The sequence below is a fragment of the Oenanthe melanoleuca genome, chromosome 18 (genome assembly GCF_029582105.1).
Source record: "Oenanthe melanoleuca isolate GR-GAL-2019-014 chromosome 18, OMel1.0, whole genome shotgun sequence".
Lineage (NCBI taxonomy): Eukaryota > Metazoa > Chordata > Aves > Passeriformes > Muscicapidae > Oenanthe > Oenanthe melanoleuca.
Genome location: NC_079351.1, coordinates 10,865,126 through 10,890,070, shown reverse-complemented (window position 1 = coordinate 10,890,070; position 24,945 = coordinate 10,865,126). Strand labels below are relative to the sequence as shown.

At 49.1% G+C, this 24,945-nt stretch overlaps 1 protein-coding gene across 1 annotated transcript in view; it reads right to left on the bottom strand.

The window, feature by feature from the left end:
• STX8 (syntaxin 8) overlaps positions 1-24,945 on the bottom strand; it is an 87,759-nt gene that overhangs the window by 26,620 nt on the left and 36,194 nt on the right. The window contains exon 7 of the mRNA XM_056506128.1: positions 7,077-7,178. Within this exon, the coding sequence (XP_056362103.1) occupies positions 7,077-7,178 (102 nt within the window). The remainder of the gene's footprint in view (positions 1-7,076; positions 7,179-24,945) is intronic.

Here is a 24,945-nt window from a genome sequence, read left to right as displayed (position 1 = left end):
TCCAGGTGGGCAAGAGGCCAGTGGCACCTGGGCTGTCCCTGTGGCCACAGTGCCTGTCCCCTGTGCTGGCACTGCTGGGGCACCTCCAGTGGTGGGGACAGCTTTGTGCCCCTGATGACAAGGACATGGAGGGGAAGGGAACAGAGCTGGGAAGGGTCTGGAGCAGCTGAGGGAGCTGGGAAGGGGCTCAGCCTGGAGAAAAGGAGGCTCAGGGGGAACTTGTGGCTCTGCACAACTCCCTGCCAGGAGGGGACAGCCGGGGGGGTCGGGCTGTGGGAACAGGGAACAGGGACAGGAGGAGAGGGAACAGCCCCAGGCTGGGCAGGGCAGGCTCAGGGTGGATCAGCAGCAGGAATTTCCCCATGGAAAGGGAGGGCAGGAACTGGAAATGCCCAGGGAGGGTTGGAGTGCCCATCCCTGGAGGGTCCAAGAAACGTGGGGATGTGGCACTTGAGGACATGGATGAGTGGTGATGCTGGGGTGACAACTGGACTTGATCTCAGAGGCCTTTTCCTGCCTTGGTGACTCTGTGATTCCATGATTTTAAATGATCACTGGTTGAATCCACCGAGCCAGGCCTTGGTGGGAACATGGAAGAGGCTGTGGGGGCTCTGGAGGGTCTCAGTGCCACAGGATGAAACATTAAACAGAATGACCTGGTTAATGAAGGCAGAACTGATGCACCCAAGGCCCTTCCCTTCAAACTGAGCCTTAGCCAGGACACGTATCCCAAAATTAGGGATCCCTCCAGAAGCAGAGGGGAGCTGTAGCACCCACACAACTGCCACCCACAAAATGCAAGGAAGAAAGAGCTGTGAGCAACCCAGGGCTGTCTGACCAACATGATGGAGGCTCCAGAGCAAACCAAGAGCAATTGGAAGATGAAACCAAAAAGTAAAGAGGGTAGAAAACACTGGGAGTGCACTGAGGGGAAATCAGATCACACAGAGCTAACCAGGTTAGCTGGTCAGATAATGAATTTTCTAGACAAAGGAAGTGAGACAGATCCTACCCACACAGACTTCAGCAAAGTGATACAGCCCCACATGGGAAAGCCTGAAATGAAAAACTGGGGATTAGCAGAACTGGAAGGGCAGGAAACTGGTGAGAGGGGAAGTGGTGTTGAAAGAAGGATCAGAATGGATGGAGGTCACTGGCAGAGCTCCTCCAGGAATGGTCAGCAGGCTGATCTTATTAAATGTTTTTATTAATGACCTTGGCACGAGAAATAAGTGTGCTAATGAAATCTGCTGCTGACACAAAGCTGGAAAGCAGCACCAGCACACAGGAAAGCTGGGACTGGATGGGGAAAAAATGGGTAACTGTGAAGATGAATGGAGGAAGGCTGAAATTCCTGAGATGGGAGAGGAAGCCACACACTGGGGATAGGCAACAGTTTTTGCTGTGAGTTAGAAAGCAAATGAACTTGAGCAGAAATTGTTCAAGAGTGAGAAAGGCTCAAGCAAACAGCTCAAAACCAAAATTACCGAAGCACTAACATGCTGGACTTGCAGTATTTCCAACAGCCAGGGAAGTGCTGGAGCTGCTGGACAAGGCAGGCTACAGGGTTTACAGAAACTCAGAATTGTGAGAAGGCTCCAGGGATGCTGCACTTGGTTCCTGTGGTTAAACATCCAAAAGGTTTAAATAGGAAGAAGTGTAAAAAAAGACTTGGCAGAACACAGATTAATGTAGGAGATTAAAATGTAAAGACACTTGTTGAGCCCTGCAAAACAAAAGCTGGGAGGGCACACTGAGTGATCTCTTGGACACACACATTTGGGGGAAAAAATAAAAAAGAGGAAAGAACTATTCAGGACAGCAGAACAAGGGCTGCACGTGGGCATCATGAAGTATCCCTGACAAGTCCAGGCTGGAAATAAGTTTATGACCATTTCAGCCTTCCAATAGGAGTAATGGGGGGGAAAAAACAAGCTTGTTCTCAGAAATTTATCTTGAAGGGATCCTCTGACCCAGAAGGTCCCATCTTTTCCTGCTCAACACACACAGAGCTGACAGCACCAGGACATGCTGTGCTTCCCACCTGGGAGTCATAAAGCAAATCCAAACCACCTTTTTTAACCAAAAAACCCTGTTTATGACTGCTTAGGTCCATCCTCTTTCATCAGCTGAATCCATTCCAACACCTCAGCACGAGCAAATATTTGAGAAGCGAATAGAGTGAGTGTGAGGAGGAGGAGGAAAAGGAGGAAGAGGAGGCCATGAGCTGGCTGGGGAGCACAAGGGCACTGAAGTGAGCTCCAGGCTGGGGGAGACTGCCAGCAGCATGGACCTCACCTCAGGAAAACAGAAAAGATGCCAGGCCAAGAAACCTCATCCCATCCAAGGCTGGACAGGTGACTCAGAGCAGTGCAGTTGTCAGGGCAGCACTGGGGAGGAACTTCAGTGGAACTTCTCTGAGAGTCAGATTGCAGGAAAGGCTGATTTCATGGCAACTGAGCCAGCTCCTCCTCTCCACTGAGAAAAAACCAAGGGATGGGGACTTGCTCATCTAAACACACAGGATACGTCAGAGGAACAAACCTGAGCAACTGCCATCACAATTTATGAAACAAATTAAATCCATGGTAAAAATAAGCAAAACTTAGAACAGACAGATCACAGAACCTGGCAAAAAAGGGCCCCAGCCTGCATGAATCATTCTTTTCTACAGGAAACCTTATATAATCCAAGCTACCCTGTTTTAAAACAAACCAAACCTTCCAAAAACTCCAATTAATGGGTTTAGCAAAGCCCTGTTTTTAATTCAGATATTTTGGTAAGATTAAAAAAAAACCAAAACAACAACCCACCTGGTATAGATTAATTTGATGTAGTGTACACCCTGCTTTTGGCATCCCCAGCCCTTCCCTGAGCAGGAAGGCAAAGGGGAGCTGAGAGCCTTTACCTGGGCTGAGGGAGGTGATTAGAGTGCATTGCCATCTTGTGGAACAGGAGGAACAGGGACTGGAGAGCTGCTCAGGCACCTCTGTGCAGGGGGGGCTGCTCTCCAGGACACAGCTCCTGCCCCAGCAGGGGATTTGCTGTGCTTGTTCCTCATTCTCATTTATCTGGAAGGCCAGAGGGATGCACACAGAGAGAACATGGTCTGCTGCCCTCAGGCTGCTTGGAAAGGGATGGACACAGACTCATCTATCAGAAATAAAAGCTCCCTTCCTTTTTTTTTTTTTACTTTTGCTTGTTTTTGTGACAAAGTCATGATTTTCTGTGTTGCTTCCCCAGGAAACAAAAGCAGCTTTTCTCCCTGGCTACAGGAGAACACCAGAGAGTGACTGGGGGAGGAGCAGGAGTAGAACCAGCAATGCCCAGGTCCCCATCCCAGTTCATGGTCTGGTTCAGCAGGCCCTGAAGAGCATTTCTGACCCCACACATGGCACAGGTCAGATGCAACCACCTCTGCACAGTCACATCTGCCAACAGCTTCCAGCTGTGGCCTGAGCTACCAAAATGCCCTTGGCTCCTCCAGACACAAACACTTGAGGATGTTCTTATCACAGCCAAAGGCTGCTTCACCATCCTCTCTGCAGGGAGCTGCCAGGTAAACAAAAAACCCCACTACAAAGGTCCAGGATGGGGAGAAAGTTACCCAAAAGCAGCAAACCCCTGTTTCCAGCCAGGCTGGGAGCAAGGGGAGGAGCTGACTGCTCTGGTTCTTGTCTCAGGGAGGGGCTGGGTGACAAGGTGGGGACTGGTCACAGGCTGGACTCGATGGTCTGGGAGGGCTTTTCAGTGACTCTGAGCCCTGTGACCCCAGCCCAGGCAGCTGGACACTGGGATGGGTGTGACTTCAGACTGGTGTGAGCCACGAGCTGGGCTGTGCCTTCTGGACTCACCTGGCCCAGTGTGGAGAAGCCCCACAAGAAGCAGTGCAAGTGCAGCAGTGCCCTGAGCTGGCTCTGGAGCTCAATAACCACCAAACACCAGCTCACCTGCCCTGAGTGACCACCAGCCTCCAAAGCCAGGCACTAAATGAACTCAAGGAACATCTTCTGGATTTTATGAGCTTTTCACAGACATTTCCCAGGGGTGGCCCACAGACTGATGGAATGGTTCCTGTGGGGACAGGGAGGGGGTGGCTGGGGTTAAACCATGACATCCCCCAGCATCTCCACATTAATTATACTTCAATTTTTAAATGAAGTTCTTAAGAGGATGTTCTAAGGGTTCTAGTTTATAATAAAAAAAAGTTATTGAGACATGGTTAGTGAGTGCTACTCTGCAGAAAGCCCTAAAGGTGCCCAAACTGGAATAGAGAGGACAAACCAACCCAAGAGTGCCAGGGGTGAGGCTGGAAAGTCAGGATTGTGCACACAGCCATTCCTGGGGCAAAGCTGGTACAGGCAGCCTGACACTTGATTGATGATCTGTGTGAACACTATGGTGAAAGCTCAATGCAAATTTCTGCAATCTAAGGAACTTATATATCCCACCACCCCTCCAAATGCCCAGCACTCACTGGGAAGGGATAAACAATGCCAGGCAGTGTGCAAACATTAGCCTGTGGATGACTGATGATTTTCAACAATAATTTCATAAATGCAGCAGGCTGGAGTCTATCCCATGGTTACTCCTCTGCTGCAATCCCTGGGAGTTGCCAGTGCCACCAGAGTGGGGCTGCCCAAGGGCACCCAGGAGACAGGACAGCCTTCCTGGGCATGGCAGGGGCTGCAGCTGTCAACAGCTCTGGCCAGGGAGAAAAATGGCCCTGAAAGGAAGCTGTGAATGAAACACCCACCCAGGACAACCTGAGGGGCTGTGCCAGGCTGGGGATGGGCAGAGGCAGCTCCTGGCCAGGCAGGTAATGCCAAGGGCACAGCCCAAACCCCAGCAGGCACTGGGAACAGCTGGAAATGAGGTTTGCATCAGAGGGAGATGTTGAAATATTGATTAAAGTTGGGTTTCACCAGCAATACTTTGATTTTATGATTATATTGGCTGCTAACAAAGACACACCCATTAATGCATTACATTCCTGCTTGTAAAACAGGGATTATTCCATTATTCCAGCCAGTGTGCTCTGCTTGTATCCACAGCCCGTGGCTCCAGCACAGGCACTCATCAGGAAAATAAAAAGACATCATGATTTCAAAAAGGAGGGAAAAACACATTAACAGCCACATGCTGGAGCAGAGTGGAGACTGGGTCTGAGTAAGGACAGGGTGAGCAAGGAGGAAGAATGAGCACTTCATCCTGCTTCAAATCCAAAATGGGACACCAAACCCAAAGAGTTACTGAAGATTTTATCCATTTAAATGATAGAAAAGGCACTCTGACAGAGTTCCCTGGCAGGTGCCAGTTTTCCTGCTGCTTGGCCTCATTTCAGGGATAATCATACATACAGGGAGGGTATTTCTCATCCCAGTACACCAGTTCATTCTAGTGCCAGGGATAAGGGGGAAAAGGGATGGGAGGCATGCTGTTAAAGCCTGTGTCCTCAGCATTATTGCTCCAAAGCTCATGCCTGGGCAGGAGGAAGCAGCCATCTGAGGCAATATGGTGTTTACTTATGCCCAAATTGTTATGCAAACACAGGAAGACCTATGGGAGCAGAAGGAACAGGCACCAGGGGCAGCACTTCTCACCAAAGCAAAATGTTTTTCAATGTGCAAAGGGTGAGAGAGGTCACCCCCAAGGAATCCAGCCCAGGATCCTCCCAGCCTTTCTCATCCTCCTCCTCTGAAATTCCCCAGGCAGCCAGGATGGGCTTCCTGAGTTAAAGAGACAGCCTCATCATGCAGCAACATGTGTGGGGCTGCACTTGCATGAGCAGCCTAGAAATGGGGAGAAATCCCTCCTGGATGCCACGGGACTGACTCCCTGCCCACCCCCCATATCACGCTGAGCTGCCCTGGACTCGTGAGGAAAACAAAGCCACAGGAATTAAGGGGAGACTCCAAAGGCACACAGGGGTACTCAGCATCATTCAAGTGCACTTAGTTTTAAATTAAATCCATCTTGCATCAACATTCAAGATCTAAAATAAAAGAGTCAGTCATGAACTCTGCAGTCACGCCTTTAATTCCATCTGCAGTTGGTACGAGAGAGCTCAGAGACAAATGACTCTGACAAGTCAACTTTAACCTCCAGAAGAAGCCACAGGTTTTCATCAACCTACATCAACCAAGCTTTCAAAACATTATCACTGATGGAGAACCAAATAAATCCCTGGAATTGTCAGTGCTGGAAGATGCTTCATTGCCAGTCTGAGCTGGGGAGCTTCTGCAGCCAGAGCCTCACTCCACAGGACGAAATCTCCCAGCAGCTCCAAACAGGTTGTGACCACATCAGCCCCTGGCCTTCTCTTTACTGAACTACATAAACCAAATTTCAACAACTTGAGACTGAAAGTCAAATTTCTGTAGAGCATTGTGAGTCTTCTAGCATGACAAAAACCACGGACATCAGAACCAGACATGCTGCTTCCAGAACTGAACTGCCACCACCTCCCCAGGGACTCCCTCAGTCAGTCACTCTCCACATAATGACATTTTCTGCCATCACCCACAGCATCCTTTCCTGGGCAGGGCTAGCAGCCCTCAGCTCTTCATCCAAACCTGCCTGTGATTACCTCCTCTCCTTGGCTCTCTGGAGAGGGAGGCCAGTGTAGCTTTAGCAGCCTGCACATCACTTCAGGAGTCACCAGGAAGGATTTCATGCCTGGCAGGCTCTGAGTGCTGCTGGGTTAAGAGCTCATTCCTGCAGAACAGCCCAGGAACGCCCCTGCAGCCTCACTCCCTGCTGTGCCAGCTTTGTGAGAGCTGGTAGCAAGTTTGTGTAAAGCTAATTAACATGCACTGCTCTGATTTCAAACCATTTCATACAATCAGGATATTGTGCAACGCTGGAGTCAAATGGCTGAAGGAAATCAACTGCACCAGCACTTCAGCACAGCCAGTCAAACCCTGGAGATGTTGGAGTGCTGGGGGTTGTGCCTTTGAAAGAAGCTGTCCTTGGGGGGGAGGGCATTGCACAGCAATTAGCAGCAGTTAACAAGTGCACCTCATCAGCTAAGGACTGCCCTGGCAGGGAGGGATTTGTGCTGGAGCCTTTCCTACCGCAGGACGTTGATTTCCTGTCCACCAGCTTCACGTGCCGTGTCTGGGTGCGCAGCCGGCCGTCCGTGCTCTCCACCAGGTTCGTGAGGTCATCGATGATCTCTGGGGAAAGAGGAGCAGCAGCATTAGATCTGAGCCCCCAGCACCCCTGCTCAAGCACCCTCCTGCTGACATGGGAACCAGCTGCGTCCTCCAGTGGGACAGAGCAGTGCTGACATCACTGAAAGCTCCAAATCCTGGGAGATACCGCACCAGAGACTTCAGATTCAGAGCAGTGCTCCACTGCAAGAGTGGAGGAGAAAGTACAGCCTGAAGTGGAGGAAAAAATACAGCCTGAAACAGCAGCATCAGTCTAGGAGGTCAGGGAGTACAGGATGGTGGCAGCCACAAAGCTGAGGTGAATTCCTTCACTGGGCTAAAGTGAGGGAATTAGTGCTATGCTATAGGAGATCTGGAGTTTCAGTCCCTGGAACAGCATCTCAACACTTGGTCACGACATCATCCCTAAACCACATCCACCATCTTCATAAAGGCTTCTGAGAGCACTCAGTGCAGTCCTGACCACACAACCACTGCGGGCACCAAGTCCTGCCTTGGCTCCCTCCTGGAGCTGTGGGTCTGGCAACTCTCCCTGCAGCCCAGAAGGTCCTCTGGGAGAAGCAAAGTGGGCAAAGTTCCCCCTACATCAAGTTTTAAGAGAGGAGAAAGAAAAACTTGAAGCCAACCTACCCTCAACCTCCTGTAATGATGGCTTTAATTTTGTCATGGAAAGCAGAGCTGGTACAAGGCTTACACTGAGAGTGGTTGATGGGGTGGCTGAAAATGAAAAGCCACTAAATTTCCCTCTCAGTGCCTGTTACGCTCTGATTTCCCTGGAACACACAGCCAGTGCTTCTGGTCTGAGCACACCACGTCTGCCCCGCAGGTAGGAAAGCTTCCTTTGTGCATGATGGATCAGGAGGGGACAGCAGCCAAGCCCTGAGTGCTGCTGCACAGCCTCTTGCTCTGCCTCCACCTCCAGCACTCCCCCCACTATTGATCCCTGTCTCTGCAAGCCCTGCCTGCCTTGGCAGGCTCGTCCCCCAAGCCAGGCTTGGGGCAGTGGCCATGCCCTGGGCTCCTCTGTACCCCAGCAGGTCCTGGCACTGGAGCTCTGCCCCGAGGAAACCCTGGGTGCAATGGCCCTTAAGCAACAAAAGCAGAAGTCAGAGCTCACAGCATCCAGTTAGCAAGACAAAGTGATATCTGCCCAAATTTATGGATTATAACCCTGTATGGATGATGGTTGAGGGTTAAAGAACATTTAAAGAACACAACTCCCATCAACAGGACTGTTTTGACTGTATTCCTTCAGACAAAAGATTTCCCAAATGTCTTTACAAGGAAAAGGGGATGACAGTGAAGAAGGGACTCACCAGGATCACCCAGCCCAGCCCCTGGCCCTGCACAGACACCCCAACAATCCCACCCTGTCCATCCCTGGCAGTGGTGTCCAAACACTCCTGGAGCTCTGGCAGCCTCGGGGCCGTGCCCATTCCCTGGGCAGTGCCAGCACCCTCTGGGGGAAGAACCTTTCCTGAAATCCAACCTAACCCTCCCCTGACACAGCTCCAGCTGTTCCCTCAGCTCCCAGATGTTCATTATGGAGGGTGTTTACATTCTCAGCCTTATCAAGGAACAAGCACTGTATCAAATACAGATAAAACCAGTCTGATCATACACAGAGATAACAAAACCCACATACAATTATCAAAGCTCTGCAGGCACAGAGGAAATGTCCAAGGCACATGGAGCACGGAGGTTTTGCTCTCCTGGAGAGCTGGGACATGTAAGCACCATCCCTGCAGGGCACGTTTCTGTCTGCTCCACAAACACTCTGTCATCCCCAGTGAATCCCTATGTAAAATGATACCAGTGTCTAAAAGGTCCTGTACTTTGAAAATACACAGCTTTCCTAAAATGTGAGCTCCTGATTCCTGTCCTGCAGTCCAAAGCATCCCTGAATCCCCACAAAGGGAGAGCAGAGGGCAAACATCCACCACTCCCCTGTGTTTTACCCTCTGGATCTGATCCATCCACCCCCACCAACACTGTTCTACTCCAGACACAAACCTTCCAGATTTCCAAAGTTGTTTGCAATACTTACAATTATCGTTTGTCAATATCACTACACTCAGTATTGTCCATCCTACACCTGAACACATTTTCCCAAGAGATGTGAGGCATTTTGTGTCAGCTACAAGGTGTGTTCAGTTTGTAGTTCAGATATTCACTCTCCTGCCCCTTCCACCCAACTTTCCCAGGTCTGACATCTGCAAAGGCAGCAATATTTTGGAGAAACTTTATCTGTCCTGCGTGATTCAGCACACAGGAAGAGCAGGACAATGCTGCCTGCAAGGGCAGGACTGCTCATGTTTGCCTCTCCATGAAAAAAAGTGCTGCAAGTTCCCATCGTTGTCAAGGACAAAGTGATAAGCATGCTTGGGAAATTGGAGACTTTCCTCTGCCAGCACTGACCAGACCCTCCTTGAAAAACATCCTGGTGAACAAGCTGTAGCTAAATGAGAACAAATGTGAGCAGGAAAATTTTCTGTCATCATTTCAAGGCCCAAGGCACTGCAATTGGGATTCTGTGTAGAGCCTCTCCTTTCCAATCCCCCTGCCAGGACTCATTTCTGAACCATAGGGCTGCCCTGGACATCCTGGAAGATGAATTTCTCCATATATATATATATATGTATAGATATATAAAGAACCTGTTTTGTGACACAGACAGAGTCCAGGAAAGCAGGGCACTTCACCCAACACACAGTCCAAAGCTCCACAAACACCCAGCTCTTTGATGTCTGGAGAATTCTGGAATGCTCATGGCAGGACCTGGAGGTCTGAGCAGCTGGAATGGGGAGGAAGCACAAGGAGGTTGTGACCCCATTCCCAGAAGCCCAGTCCAGCAGGTTCCCCAGGCCAGAGTGCCCTTGTAACCAAAAACAGTCAGAAGAGAAACATCCATCCATCCATCCATCCATCCATCCATCCATCCATCCATCCATCCATCCATCCATCCATCCTCTGCACCCACAAACCCCCTGTTCAAGTGACTCCCAAGCACAGGGCAGTGCTCAACCTCCCTGTATATGAAGTATTTCTCCCTACTCCAAAGCAAAGGAAATCAGTGCTGGATAAGGCAGAGTTGAAAATTAGTACTGGATTTCAAAGGTGGGCACCAAGGAATCCATGGCTAAGGAAGTTCTCAGAGCAATGACACTCCACAGGTTCCACCTTTCCTGACCCACCTGCAACCCCCTGTGCCCTTCAAGCTGGCAGTTCCACGTTCTATCACCTCCCATTTAGCTGGCTGTGCAAGGAACAGGCTAAAAAAGAGAGGGAAGGAGCCAGGTCCCCCTGGCAGGAGGGAGCAGATGGGGAAGGCAGGCTGGCTGCTGGTGACCTTCCAAAGGACACTGCTGTAACTCAGCACTGCAAACCACAACTCAGCCAGCAACACAAATTTAGCCAAGGTCTCCTTTCAGGGAAGCAGGATCTTGAAGCAGAAGACAAAAACCCAGTGCCCAACCCCAGCTCTAAACTCAGAATCACTTAAGCACAGCTGAAGTGGGAGAAGTTTGAAGGTCAGTGCTGGAGGTGAGCTTGGCCAGGAGCTGCTCCATCAGCAGGGACTGCTGAAAAACCACTGCCACAGCTGTCCCCATCCCTGCACACGTGTCCCTGTGCTGCAGTGCCAGCCACCAGCCAGCAGGAGTTCTGGAGCTGCCTAGGAGCTGAGGCAGCCCAACATTCCCCATGGAAGTCCATCCATCCATCCATCCATCCATCCATCCATCCATCCATCCATCCATCCATCCATCCATCCTCTGCAGGAAGGCACTTCCAGCTCTCCTCACCTCTCTCCCACCAGGCTGTGACAGGGAAGCACCCCCTGTCCCCACAGATCTGGGGAAATCTGGGTTCTTTTCCTGCTGAACTATAAAACCTGGGATGGAGCCCTCAACAAGGACAGGATTTCTTCAGGTCTGTGTCAGACAGCAAAATAATGGTGGGATCTGAGGGCATAGCTGAAAGCAGGACAGAAGTCATGGCAGGTCTTCTCTGGGGACACAAGCATGGCTGCAGTGCTGCCCTGGCTCCTGCAGCCCAGCACCAGCCATGGGGAGGGCAGGGGCAGCCCCTGGCATCAGTTCCACACATGGCACTTAGAGAGAAAACACACAAGGAAGGAGCAGCAAAGCCAGCCCATGACAGGAAGAGTGTAAGGTGATATATTCTGAAACACTGGACTTTCTTTTTTGGTTTGAAATCACACAGCAGCAGTTTTTGATCCTAGGCAGTGTGTTTTGGACAGTACAGAGCAGGCTGAGCGTGGGTCCAGGTCAGAAGAAGCATCCCTGAGGAAGAGGTGGGAGAGGCTGGAAGTGCAGCTCTCTCTCATTCCAACATAGCTCTGCCTCCCAGCAAGAGGAGAGCTGTTTACTGGAAAAAGCCTAAGCAAAGTGAGGAAATCTCCTCCTATTTTTTTTTCCAAAACCAAATAATATTTGGTTTTGTTTAATAATTTGCATTAAATGTGCAAATGAACAATCTGGCAGCAGTGGTAAGGGTGGACTTATACACATCTCTGAAACCACATCTGCTGAGAGCTAAAAAAAATAAAGATTTATGCAAAGGACACCAAAGGAAGACAGATGATAAAAAACTGAGCAGAAGAAAATGTATGGGATCCTAGGAAAGGAAAAAAAGCTCATCCCTCATTTCCTTTTTCCTTCAGAGACTTTGTGGCTGCCATGAAAATCAGAAATGTTCTGTTTTAGTACTGAAATCCCTGATAGCTCCAGTGGAAAGCTGGTTGTGCTTCTCTCCAGCCACAGCATGGATAATTTCAGTGCCTCCCACGGGCCAGGAGCCCCCCAGGCTGAGCTGGAGCTCATCCCTGCAGGAAGGGAATGCAAACCCCAGCTGAGCTGCCTGGAGCAGCCTGCTGCCCAAACAGGTCCTTCTGCTCCTCTCCTCTGCTGCCCCTCCAGCTCAGGCCTGGGCTCTCCCCAGCACAGCACAGCCACAGCTCCCCCAGCAGCACACCCAGCACCTTTCCCAGATTCCCAACACCTCTGCTGACATTCCCAACAGCCCTTCCCATCACTCTGGCAGCCCATCTCCCGTGGCAGCTCAGCCATCAGGTCTTTCTACAGCTGGCCAGAAGTTTTCCAAGGGAACAATTTCCCCTGGAAAGGCTTTGGCAGATGGCAAAACCAGCCCATCCTCCTCGAGGGTGCCCTTTGTGCTGGAACTCCTCCCTGAAGTGAATAACCAAATGAAATTCTGCCTTGCCAACAAAACCAGGAGCCCAAACTTTCCAGAGAGCAGGAGCCCCTGCTGCAGCTCTTTCAGCCACTCTGTCCTTCCTCCCTTTCCAGCTGTGCTCCAGGGGACTGTGAGGGATGAGATCCCACCACTAACTAATACTTGCACATCCTCTGAGGGCCCAAGAGCAGCGAGGACACAGCTACAGGACAGGACCAAGTGCAGGTTCCATCAGAGGAGTGTCACTGGAGAGGACAAGGCACAGCGCGGGCACACGGGGGGATCCTGTCCCTCTCAGTGCCTCAGGCTCTCTGTGATGCTTCTCCTGCTAAGGAGCTCCTCCATCAGAGATCAAACTCCTGGTTCTGGGAAATGAGCAGCTCCCTACAGCAGTGGAAGCCAGGCAGAGATAGAGCATGAGGAACCTGATGTTTCATTTTGCAGGAAACCATGGGGGGTTTCCCTAATCTTTCCTCACTCAAGAGCAGGAAAATGACCTGGTTCCTTTCCATGCTGTGTCTCCCTGTCTCTCCTCATGTCCCACACAGCTGCACAATCTTTCTGAGGGCACAGGAGTTTGTTTTTTTATTTAAATCCCTCTCCTTAACTCACGGATGACCATCTCTTCCCATGAAGTGGAACAGCTTTTAGAGTTCTGCATACATGACTTAACACTAATTAGTATTTTTATTTTTGTTTATTTACTTTCAAATGCATAAAAAGCCACATTTGGTTTTGGCAACTCCATCTTTGACCTGCACCCATTCTGTCTGTGGAGTGAGAAACCCAAAACCAAAAGTGGCCACGTGAAATTCAGCACTGGAAGAGAGAAACAAAGCTGGGGTTTGATCAGTTTAGCAGAGCAGTGCTGCTGACCAAAGGTTTCCTTAGAACTGTTTGGATTTTCCGTGGATTGAAATTTATGGATCACTCAATAGCATTTATCGATGAGTAATGCACCTCCATGGCCTACCCCACTGAGTCATGGAAGACTCCAGTCAGCCTTAAGAAAACACACAGAGAACTAAAATCCCGACACAAAACCAATTACAGTAAGGCTGGAATTCAGTGCAGATGCCAACAGGCTTTCCCTCCCTCCTTCAGGTCTCTGCTGCCTCAGGAGAAGAGCTGGATACCAAAGAAATGAATCATACAGGGAATGCCAACCTCTGTATGCCCAAACCCCATAATTACATGTTAATAAGAAAGCAGAGCATTGTTCCAAGTGCCAGGGCTATGAAATGAAGATTGCAACTAATGGAAGTTCATCAGAAACCTGAAGAACCTCAGCACGATGTGCCAGCTGTAATGTCAAGGCAGAGTGAAAAGAGAAAAAACACAGTCATTAATACAAAGCCAGGAATTGGAATTTGTCTCCCTGGCTGCAGCCATGGCAGGTTTCTGCAGCCCCTCTGAGCTCCCTGTGCCAAAGGCAACACTGCACTGCACTCCTGAGCTGCTCCTCCTGCAGCTCCACCTCAATCCCCTGGTGTGAGCTCACTGCTCACTGGGACACCAACACTCCCTGCTCTCATCACTGCTGCACTTCAACCAAACACCAAGATTCCTCCCTCCACCATCCCAAACATAACTGAGGACATTTAATCTCTTCTTTGGCAGAACTTTCTGTAAGCATTAAAAACCCCAAAAATACAAACTCCTCCAAGGGGTCAAAGTGACTTGTTCCTCCGTGTTCCAGCTGTCTCACTCTTTAGCTCTTTTCATTAACAGGGATTTTGCTGGTCCTTGGGGACAGGAGGGTTCAGAAGTTCTGTTTGGGCTCCTGCTGGGAGCATGTCAGGATGTGAACTGGAGGCACTGGAGGAACTTTTGTAATTCCTACAGGAATATTTCTGTTACAAAGGTGAACAGAGCAGTGCCAGAGCTGCAGGGAGACCAGAGGGGATCTCAGCCCTGCAGCTCTGGGGGCTCCAGGTGGCACAAGGACACTTGCCTCCCTTCCTTGTCCCTGTCCTGCTGGCAGAGGAGCACTGGGCACTGGGGGCTCCAGGGCAGGAGCTGTCCTGGCCAGGAGTGGGCACAGCCCAGCCCAGGGTCCCACCCCGAGGCACCTGCAGGAGCTCCTTCTGCCTGAGGAACAGAAACTCCTGCATTTCCAGGACTGCTCCTGCCTCCTGGAGCTCTTGACAGCAGTGACAAAGGCACAGACTGGAAAGAAGGAGCTGCTCCAGAGCCCTGTGCCCTCTGCCTGCCTGTGGGCAGTGGGGAGCAGCCCCAGCACCCAGCTCAGAGTGCCCAGGACCAGCCCACACCTGTGCCAAAACAAGAGGAACCTGTTTGTTCTGCCACAGAGAACCCCACCACCTGCTCCAAGGACATGTCCAGGCCCTCTGCTTCCACCTTCTACACTGCCTTCATCCATCCCAAAATATCTGACTAGGGCAAACTTTGACACCCCCAGGCAACACAGGACACTTCATCCTCTCAAAAGCAGGTCCAGGAGCAGCAGATGGTGACTGGAGATTGCATGGAGGTGACACAGAACCATCCAAGGATATCAGCTGTGGGAGCCCTCAGCAGCTCATCCACAGCCACAGAGCAGCACTGGGAAAACAAACACTGCTATCAATTCCAGCTCACACAGTTTTTAGTTAAGAGTTATTATTTTAAAAGCACACACTGAGAAGTTTTCCCTTCTCCAGCTGCTTATTTTGTTTGATTCGAACAAAACCCATGGACATTAATTTTAGCTGTACTTAATTGAATAATTTCTCTGGGGAATGGTTCAGGGACAGTTTTAATGCAGGCTGTTTCCAAGAGCCATTACTAATTGGCATCTACCACAGCCCCAGTGTGCCAACCAAAATAGTACTTTTGAATGTTACTGGAACTGCTCTCAGCCCAGATGTGTTGAGAACTCACAGTGATACAAGGCAGGCAAGAACTATATTCACATGATATGGCATTCTGAGTTTCCTCTCCCAGTTATCTGTGAGGACATAAAAGTCTCCTTCTCTGGAAGTATTTGACTGTAAAGCCATTTGTTCCTCCCCTTTGCTCCCAACAAGTGACCCTTCTTTTACTCACCATGTTTAAGGCACAGCAGCACAGACACCTGAGATCAAACAGAGATTTAGAACAAAAATATTCTTGTAGGAATTATAAAAAGCTGCCCTTATAGTTTACAGCACTGGCTGAAGTCCCCAGTGCCACACACCCAGGGGCTCTTTGCACTTGTAATTAATATGTATATTTTTATTCAAATCCCAAATCCAGGTGCCCCAGCAACACAAACAGAGATTTTGGACCCAAACTTCCAGCAAGATCTTCATGTTACAGGAACAATGTCCCCAAATTATTTTCCTACAGGCGTGACTTTGGGAAAAAGCAAGGAAGTCCTGCTAATAGATAAAATACCCATAAAATCTGCATGTCCAGGAAAGGCTGGGGCACTGGGAGGCTGGAAGGCCACTCACATGGCTATAACAAATTCCTGCCAAGCAAAACACTTTTCCTGCTAGAATGTGTTGGTGCTCTGCAAACTTCCAGCAGAAAATGAAAGGACAGAAGCTGTTTCAGACTCCACATTTGTTTGTTTTCCCTTTATCCAAAATCTAAGCAGGATTGTTTAAAATACTGCCTTCAGAAATTGTTGGTAGTGCTCACCCCTGCTTTCTTTTAGCAATGTTCATTTTTCCCAAGTTTTTACACCATTGCAACCCTTTTCCATAGATATCAACAGCTTTCATTACAAATACACATCAGTTGCCACAATTTCCTAAGGTGGTTTAGTAAATCCCTATAAAACACTGTTTTGGCTGCTAAACATCTCAAGCTGAGGTTTCCAGTCCATCTCACAAAGAAAGAAACCAACAAAACCCCACAAAAAGACCAAAATACCTACAACCAAAACAACCAACACCAAAACAAAAACACACAAAAAAAATCCAAAAGAGCTACATTATACCATAAAACACTACTTGGCTACTAAACACCCTAAGCTGAGGTTTCCAGCAACAAAGAAACAAAGAAAACCAAAACCCCCACAAAAATACCAAAACAAAATTTAAAATTAAAAAATCTGTGTTATGCTCCATGCAGCTGTTGCCACTTTCAAGCTCTCCTTGGCAATTCTTGCTCCTACACTTCATAAAAGGTGGGCCCACCCCAGGAACATAACACAATCCTTGTGGGTACCAACAAACCAGGCTTTAGTCCATGGAGAAAAACATGAAAAAACCAGAGGCAGAGCACCTCATCTACTCTGCTCACAGCCACCTCCCCCCAGCTCTCCACCTTCCTGCCCTGAGATAAAAACCAATTCTCATCTCCTGGCTCTGGTGGCCAACACCTTCAAGGAAAGGAATATTGGAATTCCTGGCGTGTCTAGCAGGATATAAACTCATTCCTACCCAGATGAAAGAAAACTCAACCCAAAAAGCAGGACCATGCCCCAAGAGTTAACTGCAAGGGCATTCCCAGCCCATGAGAATGCCACACATTTTTCACATTAAGAATCTCCAAAGCAGTGAAACACTTCATTGGTGCCACAGCCCCTACAATGGAGAATTATTCAACAACTGCAGATGGAGTGCTCTTGGTTTCCACACAGATTAAAGATTGGGAAAAATGACCAGCAGTGCTCCTGCACAGCTGGAGAACAAACCATGGAGTGCAGCTTGAGGAGCAAAACAGGGATGGATGCTGACCTCAGGGACTCAGACTGAGGGGATGCCCTCCTCTCCCAGTTTCACCCATTTTCAGAGCAGCAGTGCCCCTTTCCCATGCACAGATACAAGGACCACAGCCAGGAGCCTTTCCTGAGCTGAGCAACACAGAGCTCATGCCCTACCACCCTCACCCTTAAAGGAAGATGGGGCTTGGTATTTCTTTTTCCTTGTTCTAAAATGAAAATGCACTTTAGAAATTTAATGAGCACCTTCCCCCAGCCAGACCAGCCTGACCCTACAGCTGTGTCTGAGAGAGTAATCAACCATGGTGAGCTCCCCACCAATACCCTCTGCAGAGCCCCAGCAGCAGGCAGCAGCAGATGCAAAATTTAGGGTAATAAAAATTCCTGGTCTGGTCTAGTCCTGGCTCTTCATCATGGGAAGGCTGCCATCAGCCTCAGAATTCACACAGCTTTTGGAATACTAGGAGTCCACACAACCTTCTGAGTGACCCCAAAGTGCAGAGCCGGGGGAGCTGCCACCCTGCAGCACATTCCCATGTGATGACAAACCTGTGACAAACACAGCAGGTCATGAGGCCAGCAAGAAAGATCTTCCTCACCAGCCCACCCCTTGCACCAACAGGAGCTGAGAACTCCAGGAAAGTTCCCCAAAACCACACTCAAAATGAGCAAACACCTCTGCCAAGTGCTAAAAGCTGACTGCCATGGGGTCTGCAGGCCCATCCACTCTGCACAGCCACAGCCAAACCCCTCCTGAAACACCTCAGCCTCACCTGAGGGACTTGTTCCACTCTGCTCCAGATACTGAGAGCAGAGGAAAAGGCAGAGCCCTGGAGCAGAGGGAGGTCAGGCCTGCAGAACACAAGTGCCAGTTTAACAAACACTGGTGCTGGGAAGGAGCCAGCAGAGCATCAGTGCTCACCACAAGAGCATCACGCTGTGGACAGCTGCAGGGCATTATCCTCTTGGATCAGAAACCAGGAGGAAAGCCACTTCAGAATTGGGCTATCAATCATGGGAGGAACCAGAAAACTTGCAAGTGCTTCATGGTTCCAGTATTGAAAGCAGCTGATAAAGCTAAGGTCAGCCCAGGCATCTGGGACTAATCTCCAGCTGACATCCTTCATCAAGCTCTACTGGAATCAGTGATAAATTGAGGAAATTAGCAAGAGGAATACATCACCTAACAACATGTTCAGAGCTGGGCAAATAGCAGGAATTGGATGCCCTGCAGTGATGGCACTCCTTGATCTCACTGGCACCAGTGCCCTGCCTGCCCAGCCACCTGCCCAGGAGACTGACAGGCCAAACACAGAGAGATACATCTCCAAAGCTGGTGGCTCAAAAATATTCCATTCCCAGTCTGCAGGCATGGAAAAAGTTCTGATTACTCAGAGAAGTGGTTAAAACAACAGAAAGGGTGGAAGAAGAACTTCCACAGATAAGACGACCTCGAGTCTACACATCCCTGTCAGCCTTAGCTAATGATTTTCTTTCTTCCCACTTCCTTCCACCAAGAGCTGTGCCAACTTTCCACATGCCCTCCCATGGATTTTCTGCAGATGTGGCTGAACACTCAGTGTTTGGGGTGGCTCTGTGCCCGTGGGTTTCTGCAGAGCAGAGGAGGCTGCTGCACGGAGGGAACCCTTCCCCAGCTGCTCTGCTCCGCTGTGATTTCCCTTCCAGAGCTCCTTTGCTGGAAGGACCAAAGGGATTCACTGGCACGAGCTGATGCCTTGGGTTTTAGCTTTTCTATTTTTCAGATCCTCTGCTGCTTGGTATGTAACTCTGAAGCTTCATATTAGGTGTTAGTAAATTCTCTTCACAGGGTGGTGACAAAACAATCCCTTCCCAGCTGGAGGATCAAGGACAACTGGTGCCCAAAAAGCAGAAACAGTGTCAAAGGGAAGGGGGCAAGCCAGGGGGCTGAGATTTCACAGCCTGGGGCTGTGGTTGGATAATTGACCCCAATGTCTAGATGAACCAAAACTTATAATAGTGTAAAAACTCCTGACCAGGATCCATCTGGGATTTGATTTGGGTGTAGCCCCAGCCAGGCTCTTGCACTGCCCAAGGTGAATCCTCTCAATAAATATCAATTTTATTCCTTTTGATCTGTCTAGCCTGTTCCAGGTCAGCCTTCCCAGGCATCAGAGCTGCACCAAGCTGAGGGGCTGGTGCCACCAGGCTGGGACACTTGTGTGGCTGTGATCCCCTGAACTCCAGTGTGACAAACCCCAGTGCAGGAAGGAAACCTCGAGCCCCCACTTTTATCAAGCTGCACAAACAGGGTTTATCAAAGTGCAGAGATTGCTGGGGCTCACTGTGCTTTGCCTGCAAGCCCTGCAGGACTGCTCTGACAGCTCTCAGTGCATGGGAACAAGTGAGCACAGGACCTCACTGCAGCAGCCAGAGCTCAACCAAACAACATCTTATTAGCCAAAATACATGGTTTTCACAGAGAAATTAATTCTAAAAAGTGAATATATATATGGCAAAAAGTTAACTCCTAGTTCTATGTGTGTAATCTCAAAGTTGTTTTTCTAATTACTCAGTTCAGGACATCCTGCTTTAAAAAAAGATACACTGATACTACAAAAGGTAGTTTTAGCCCAGGGTTTTTATTTTTTTTCCTGACTTTTACCTAGGAAAAACATAAGCCATTTTTGTAATTTGTTAAACCTGCTTTTTAGCACACCTATACTAATCTACTATTCTACAACCTGGAATAAAGGCAGAGACCTTTCAGAACAGAACAAATGCCAAATATCTGAGTGTACATAACATGCCTCTGCTACAGTAAACTCACTGCTCTGCAGAAGCTTCCTGAGCCTGATCAGAACAGAACACCAATAGGATTATCAGTCCCAAATAAAGAGCCACAACCTTTTTACAACTCCAGTTTCAATAAATCCCAATAAACCCCATTATATTTCCCAAGGCAACTTGAGAATGACCTGCCCTGCAAGGTCTGCCCTTTCTACCTTTGAGGCTATGGTCTCAATTTTAAGACATCTGGCAGTACAGACTCCTCATGTTTGCTCTTCCCATATGGGCTGGGAGAAAGTTCTGGATGTTTTCATCATTTCTCTGAAAGGACAATGAACTCCGGCTGCATTGTTTCCAACCCAAATAATTCTGAAACCCAAACGGACATTCATGGGTAGATGCATTGTACAAATCTTCACGAGCACAAAGGATCACATTCAATGGCTTGGCTGAGGCCATTGTGTTTCTCTCTTTAAAAAGATGTTTTGGACATTAAATACCACCATTAAACCCTTTTCCAGTTCAGTCATGACCTTGCAGCCTGGTCAGACCTTTCCCCCTGCATGGGGACGCTGGGGAACAAACCTGCACCACCTGGGCCTTCCTCTGTGCCCCCTGGAAACAGGGATGGTGCTGTGATCAGGAAAACTGACAGTCTGTCCAATCAGAAAATATCAGCTACTATCTTTAGCTATGAAAATCAGGGAAACATGGTCATTTCCAAGTGAGTGCCTGCAGCTGGCCCCACACTCCTCAGGTTTTAGCAGGAGCAAAACCCAAAGCACCCTTTAACCTGCACTGATCACATGAAGATGCAGAATTTCATTGCTTGACATTTTGTACAACCTTAGGAAGCCAAAGTACAGGCAGCATCAGGTGCTCCAAAAGCCACAGGGAACTCACAGCCTGGCCACACTTCCCAGTGTCCTGATTTTGAAGTTTCACATCCCCAGCAGTATTTCAAGACTTCAGATGTTGGGTTCGGGGCCTCAGCCTTAAATTATTTTTTTCAAACCCTCTTAAAACGCATTTAATCCTTTGTTTTCTTTGTGAGGAGAAAGGTTTCACATCTGGACTGTCAACCTGCATTCCACAGCATTAGCCTGGCAAAGCAAAGCAGCTGAGCTGTAAATCTCCCAGAAGAGAACTTGTCATGGAAATCGAAACTCAGCATTAACTGCAGGCCCAGTTCAGCAAGAAAGCCAACATAAAAAACAATGCAGGCAGCCCCAAGACAACTCTGGAAATGAATCCTGCTGTCTGAGAGAGCAAACCAACCTCATCTAACACCCCAGATTGAAGCAGCATCACTTATTTACCTGGGTTTGATCCCAAACAGACACCTAAGAGCCCACTGAGAGCAACTTCCACAGTTAAACTTTGCATTTTCTACAGCCAGCACCCCAATTTTGTGAGCAGAGTGCAGTTCCAAACTGAGAGCTGAGGGCTCAGTCCCTGTGAGCTCCTGCTCCCCTGGGCTCCCACTGCTGTATATGAACAACAAGTTCAGCTCCGAAGACTTCAATTCCTCCAGCCACATTCCAAGAGCAATCCAAATGCAAAACTGATCCAGTGACAAAAGAGTGTAGAACAGTAAAAATAATAAAAATAAAAGTATCAAAATCGCCCAGGACAACAGCATGTTACCAAGTGTCTCAGCTGGGTCATAAAAAGTGTTAATGCAACATTTTTTTATCGTTGCAGCATATATTTGTTAGGTTTTTAGGTTTAAAAGTTTGCTGCTAAAATTAAGCAATTTCTGCCAGCAATTTGTTTCCTTGAGAGGGAAAGCAGTGTTAGGAGAAGACATGTTGAGGTTAATGCAGCTCTGGAAGAAGCTGGCAGAAAGGCCTGGCTGGTGCACAGCAGATACTGAGCACCAGGGGTGAGCCTGCCTCACTCCCCTGTCAGCACTCACTTCCCAAACATCCAACAGCCCAATTCCATTATTTCTTATACTTTCTACCAAAGCACTTTATTAAATCTCTCTTCCTCCCAAACACACAATGCAGAGCTTTGTGTGCTGGGCTCTGAGGATTATTTTGTTCCCTCAGCTCTGCTTGCCTGTGTCTCCACTGGTCCAAGCCCACCAGGACCGGGTCCATCACTGCTGAACACCATGGCTGAGTCCCCTTTTTCCAAAAACTGCAAAAACACTCTTCAGCATCAGCTCCATCCAGTTCTGCTGAGTTAGCAGCATTACCACAAGGCTCTGCTGCTGCAGGAGGCTGCCAGCAAATCTCCTCCCCCTGTCAGACCCACATCTGTGACCCAGAGTTACCAAATCCACACTGAGTCTCTCCTGGCTGCTTCCTCAAGGAGAAGAAAACACAGCAAGGTTTTCTGCAGGCTGTGATATCTGTACCTGGACACCCAAACCACTGCCTGGGAGCACCTTGTTATCCCCCACACTCTGCTCTCAGCATCCTGAGCCACCTCAACATCTCCCCCTGCTATTTCTGGGCTGCCACCCAGGAGCTCCTCATGTTCTTGCTCCAAGGCTTCCTCACTGCCTTGGCCACAGGAGGAGAGGATGCTGCACTTGTGGATGCTGAGAGCAGACCCCAGCCTGAGTCAGCAGCCCAGGCTGCCCCCAGAGCAAGCATCTCCAGGCATCTCCTCCTGGGCTGACAGCACTGTCATAATTCTGGAGCAAACGAGCCCCCACCAAAACAGGCACTCACTTTCTGCTGGTTATGGGCTGAGGTAATGGCTCTGCGCTTTCACAGGGCACAGCACACTGGGTATAATACAACCTTTTGAAGTCCAGCAAGAAAAAAATAAAATAAAGAGGGTTTTGTTTGGTTTGTGTGGGGTTTTTTACCCCCTTTCTTTTTTTTTCTGAACGATGTGATACAAACCAGCTCGATACACAAATTAGAGGTGATCTCATCAGGCCATTAGGACTAAAGCAAGACCATCACTTGGGAGGGGATGTGCTGGCCAGATAGCCCTGATTGGCCTGTGAGCAGCATTACTGTGGGGCTACAAATGCAGCCTTCATTACACAGGCAAGGCATGGCTCTGGGCTTTCAATCCAGCCCTGCAAAGTGCATTGAAAAGTGGGATTTGGGAGCACGTCCCACACTCACCGCTCCCAGCGGCAGGCACGGACCAGGGCCAGCCCTGCCACCTCTGAGGATAGAAGGAAATGACCTACAGACACCACATGCCTCACTGATTCACACCAAACACTGCTGGGACAGTGGCAGTGCCTGAAAGCAGAGCAGGGAAGGCACTTGAAAATTCCCTGAGAATGATAAAACGTGGTGTAGAGGCTGTCGCCTTTCATTTCTCATAAACTGGAGCTCCATCACATCTTTGCACTGAGCTTCTTTGGATTTCTTTGTTGTCAAGCTAACAATGCTTGAAAGCAAAGAAAGTCTCATTTCTGAGATGTTTCTGTTTTCAATCGAGCAGCAGAACTATTTATTTTCCTAGCAGTGACGGAATTAAACAATTTGTCTTTGAAAACTCTATAAGCCTTCACCGTGACATCCCCCCATCTGCTTTTGAGATTAAGGTACTTTGATTTTTACCAGCTAAAGGTTTATGAACTGCTGTATAAACCCAATTACTCTCATAGTAAATTATGTAAAGCTTACATGTTATTTTTTAAATTTCCCCCCATGGAGTACTCTGGAGATTCAGAACAGGAAAGGCTCATTGAGGCATTCTGAATTAAAAACGTGTAACAGGGAAAACCACAGAGCTTCCAGAAACTTGGAATAAAAAAGAAAAAAACCTCAACATCATTAAGTGAGGATGAGAGACACCCCAAGAGAGGCTTTTTGTTAAAAAACAAGGAAAAAACCCCTCCATTTCAGTGGGAGGAAGTTCTTTAAAAACAGATTAGGTTTCATCTGAGGCAGTATTTATTCCTCAGCCTCGCTTCCTGATTGAAAGCAGGGATGGGAGCAATCCTGGTGTGCTCACTTTGGGTGGCAGCAGCAGCAGGCACAGGGTGGACAGTTTGATTGGAAGGAGGTTTAAAGGAGAGATTCACTGTGAGCTGTGCCCACAAAGGGACAGAGCATCCCCAGAGCTCCAGGCTGATGCCAAACCAGGAGGAACTTGAAGCTGTTGGTTTGTAATGCAAAGGGCTGGCAGCCAGGTGTGAGAGGGCACCTAGGGGGACATAAGGGGGGGAGCTGAGCAGCACTGGGGGGCAGTGAGCAGTTCCCAACCCCCTCCAGGGCGCTGGGATGGCACCAAAGGCAGGCAGCTGCCACCTCTCCAGAGCTCCCCATGAGAAAGGGGAGAGGAAAAGTGCAGGGCTCACTTGGCAGCCTCTCTTCTTGGCAACCACCTCCCAAAGCAAGCCATGCTGCACAGCACCTTGCACTGCCAGGGGCTGTCTGGAGAGGGGGGGAAACATGAGAGGAGTTTGAGGGGACACAAAACCCCTGAGCACACACAGAGGGTGCTGCCCTCTGGCTGACTGTGCCCAGCCACAGCTTCTCCCCACTCTGGGTCCCTCCTGACACACCAAACCCCAGCTCAGCTCCTGGGAGAACACACAAGAGTGTAAGAGCTACTTTTACACCCTGATAGATCTTTTTATTTTTCTCATCACAAGCCTTTTTATTTTTGAAAAATTGTGTGTTTTTCTTTACTTGGTGCACTTCTCCTTCCACTCACCTTTACCTACGAGATCTCCCAGTACCAGCAGGAGTCAGGCCTCATGAATTAAGGATATTAACTGAATTTAGCACTTTCTAGACCAGGAATGGGGCTTGATCCTTTGACCCCAGCAGAGCTCCACTGTGTATTAAATCAGTTTTCCTGCCTGGCCTCCTTCTGACTCCGAGTCTCACTGCAGCCAAGGACACTGGTCTGTCACAATGGGTCACATACTTGTAGGACTGATGCTCTGTGTCAGAAAATCTTCACAACTGCTGCAGAACACTGTGCATGCTTATCACACTTTTAATTCAAACCCTGACATGGTGTTTCCTCCCTCCTGCCAGAGCCTCCCTGCTCTGCCTGTGCTCATGCCATTGATGTTGGATTTGCAGCAACCTGCAGTTCCCAGGAGCTCAGAGCCCAGGCTGTCCCCCAGCTCAGGGCAGGGAGCTGTGCCAGCAGCAGCCACAGCTGCCCAGGCTGGGCACAGCCACCCCTGCCCTC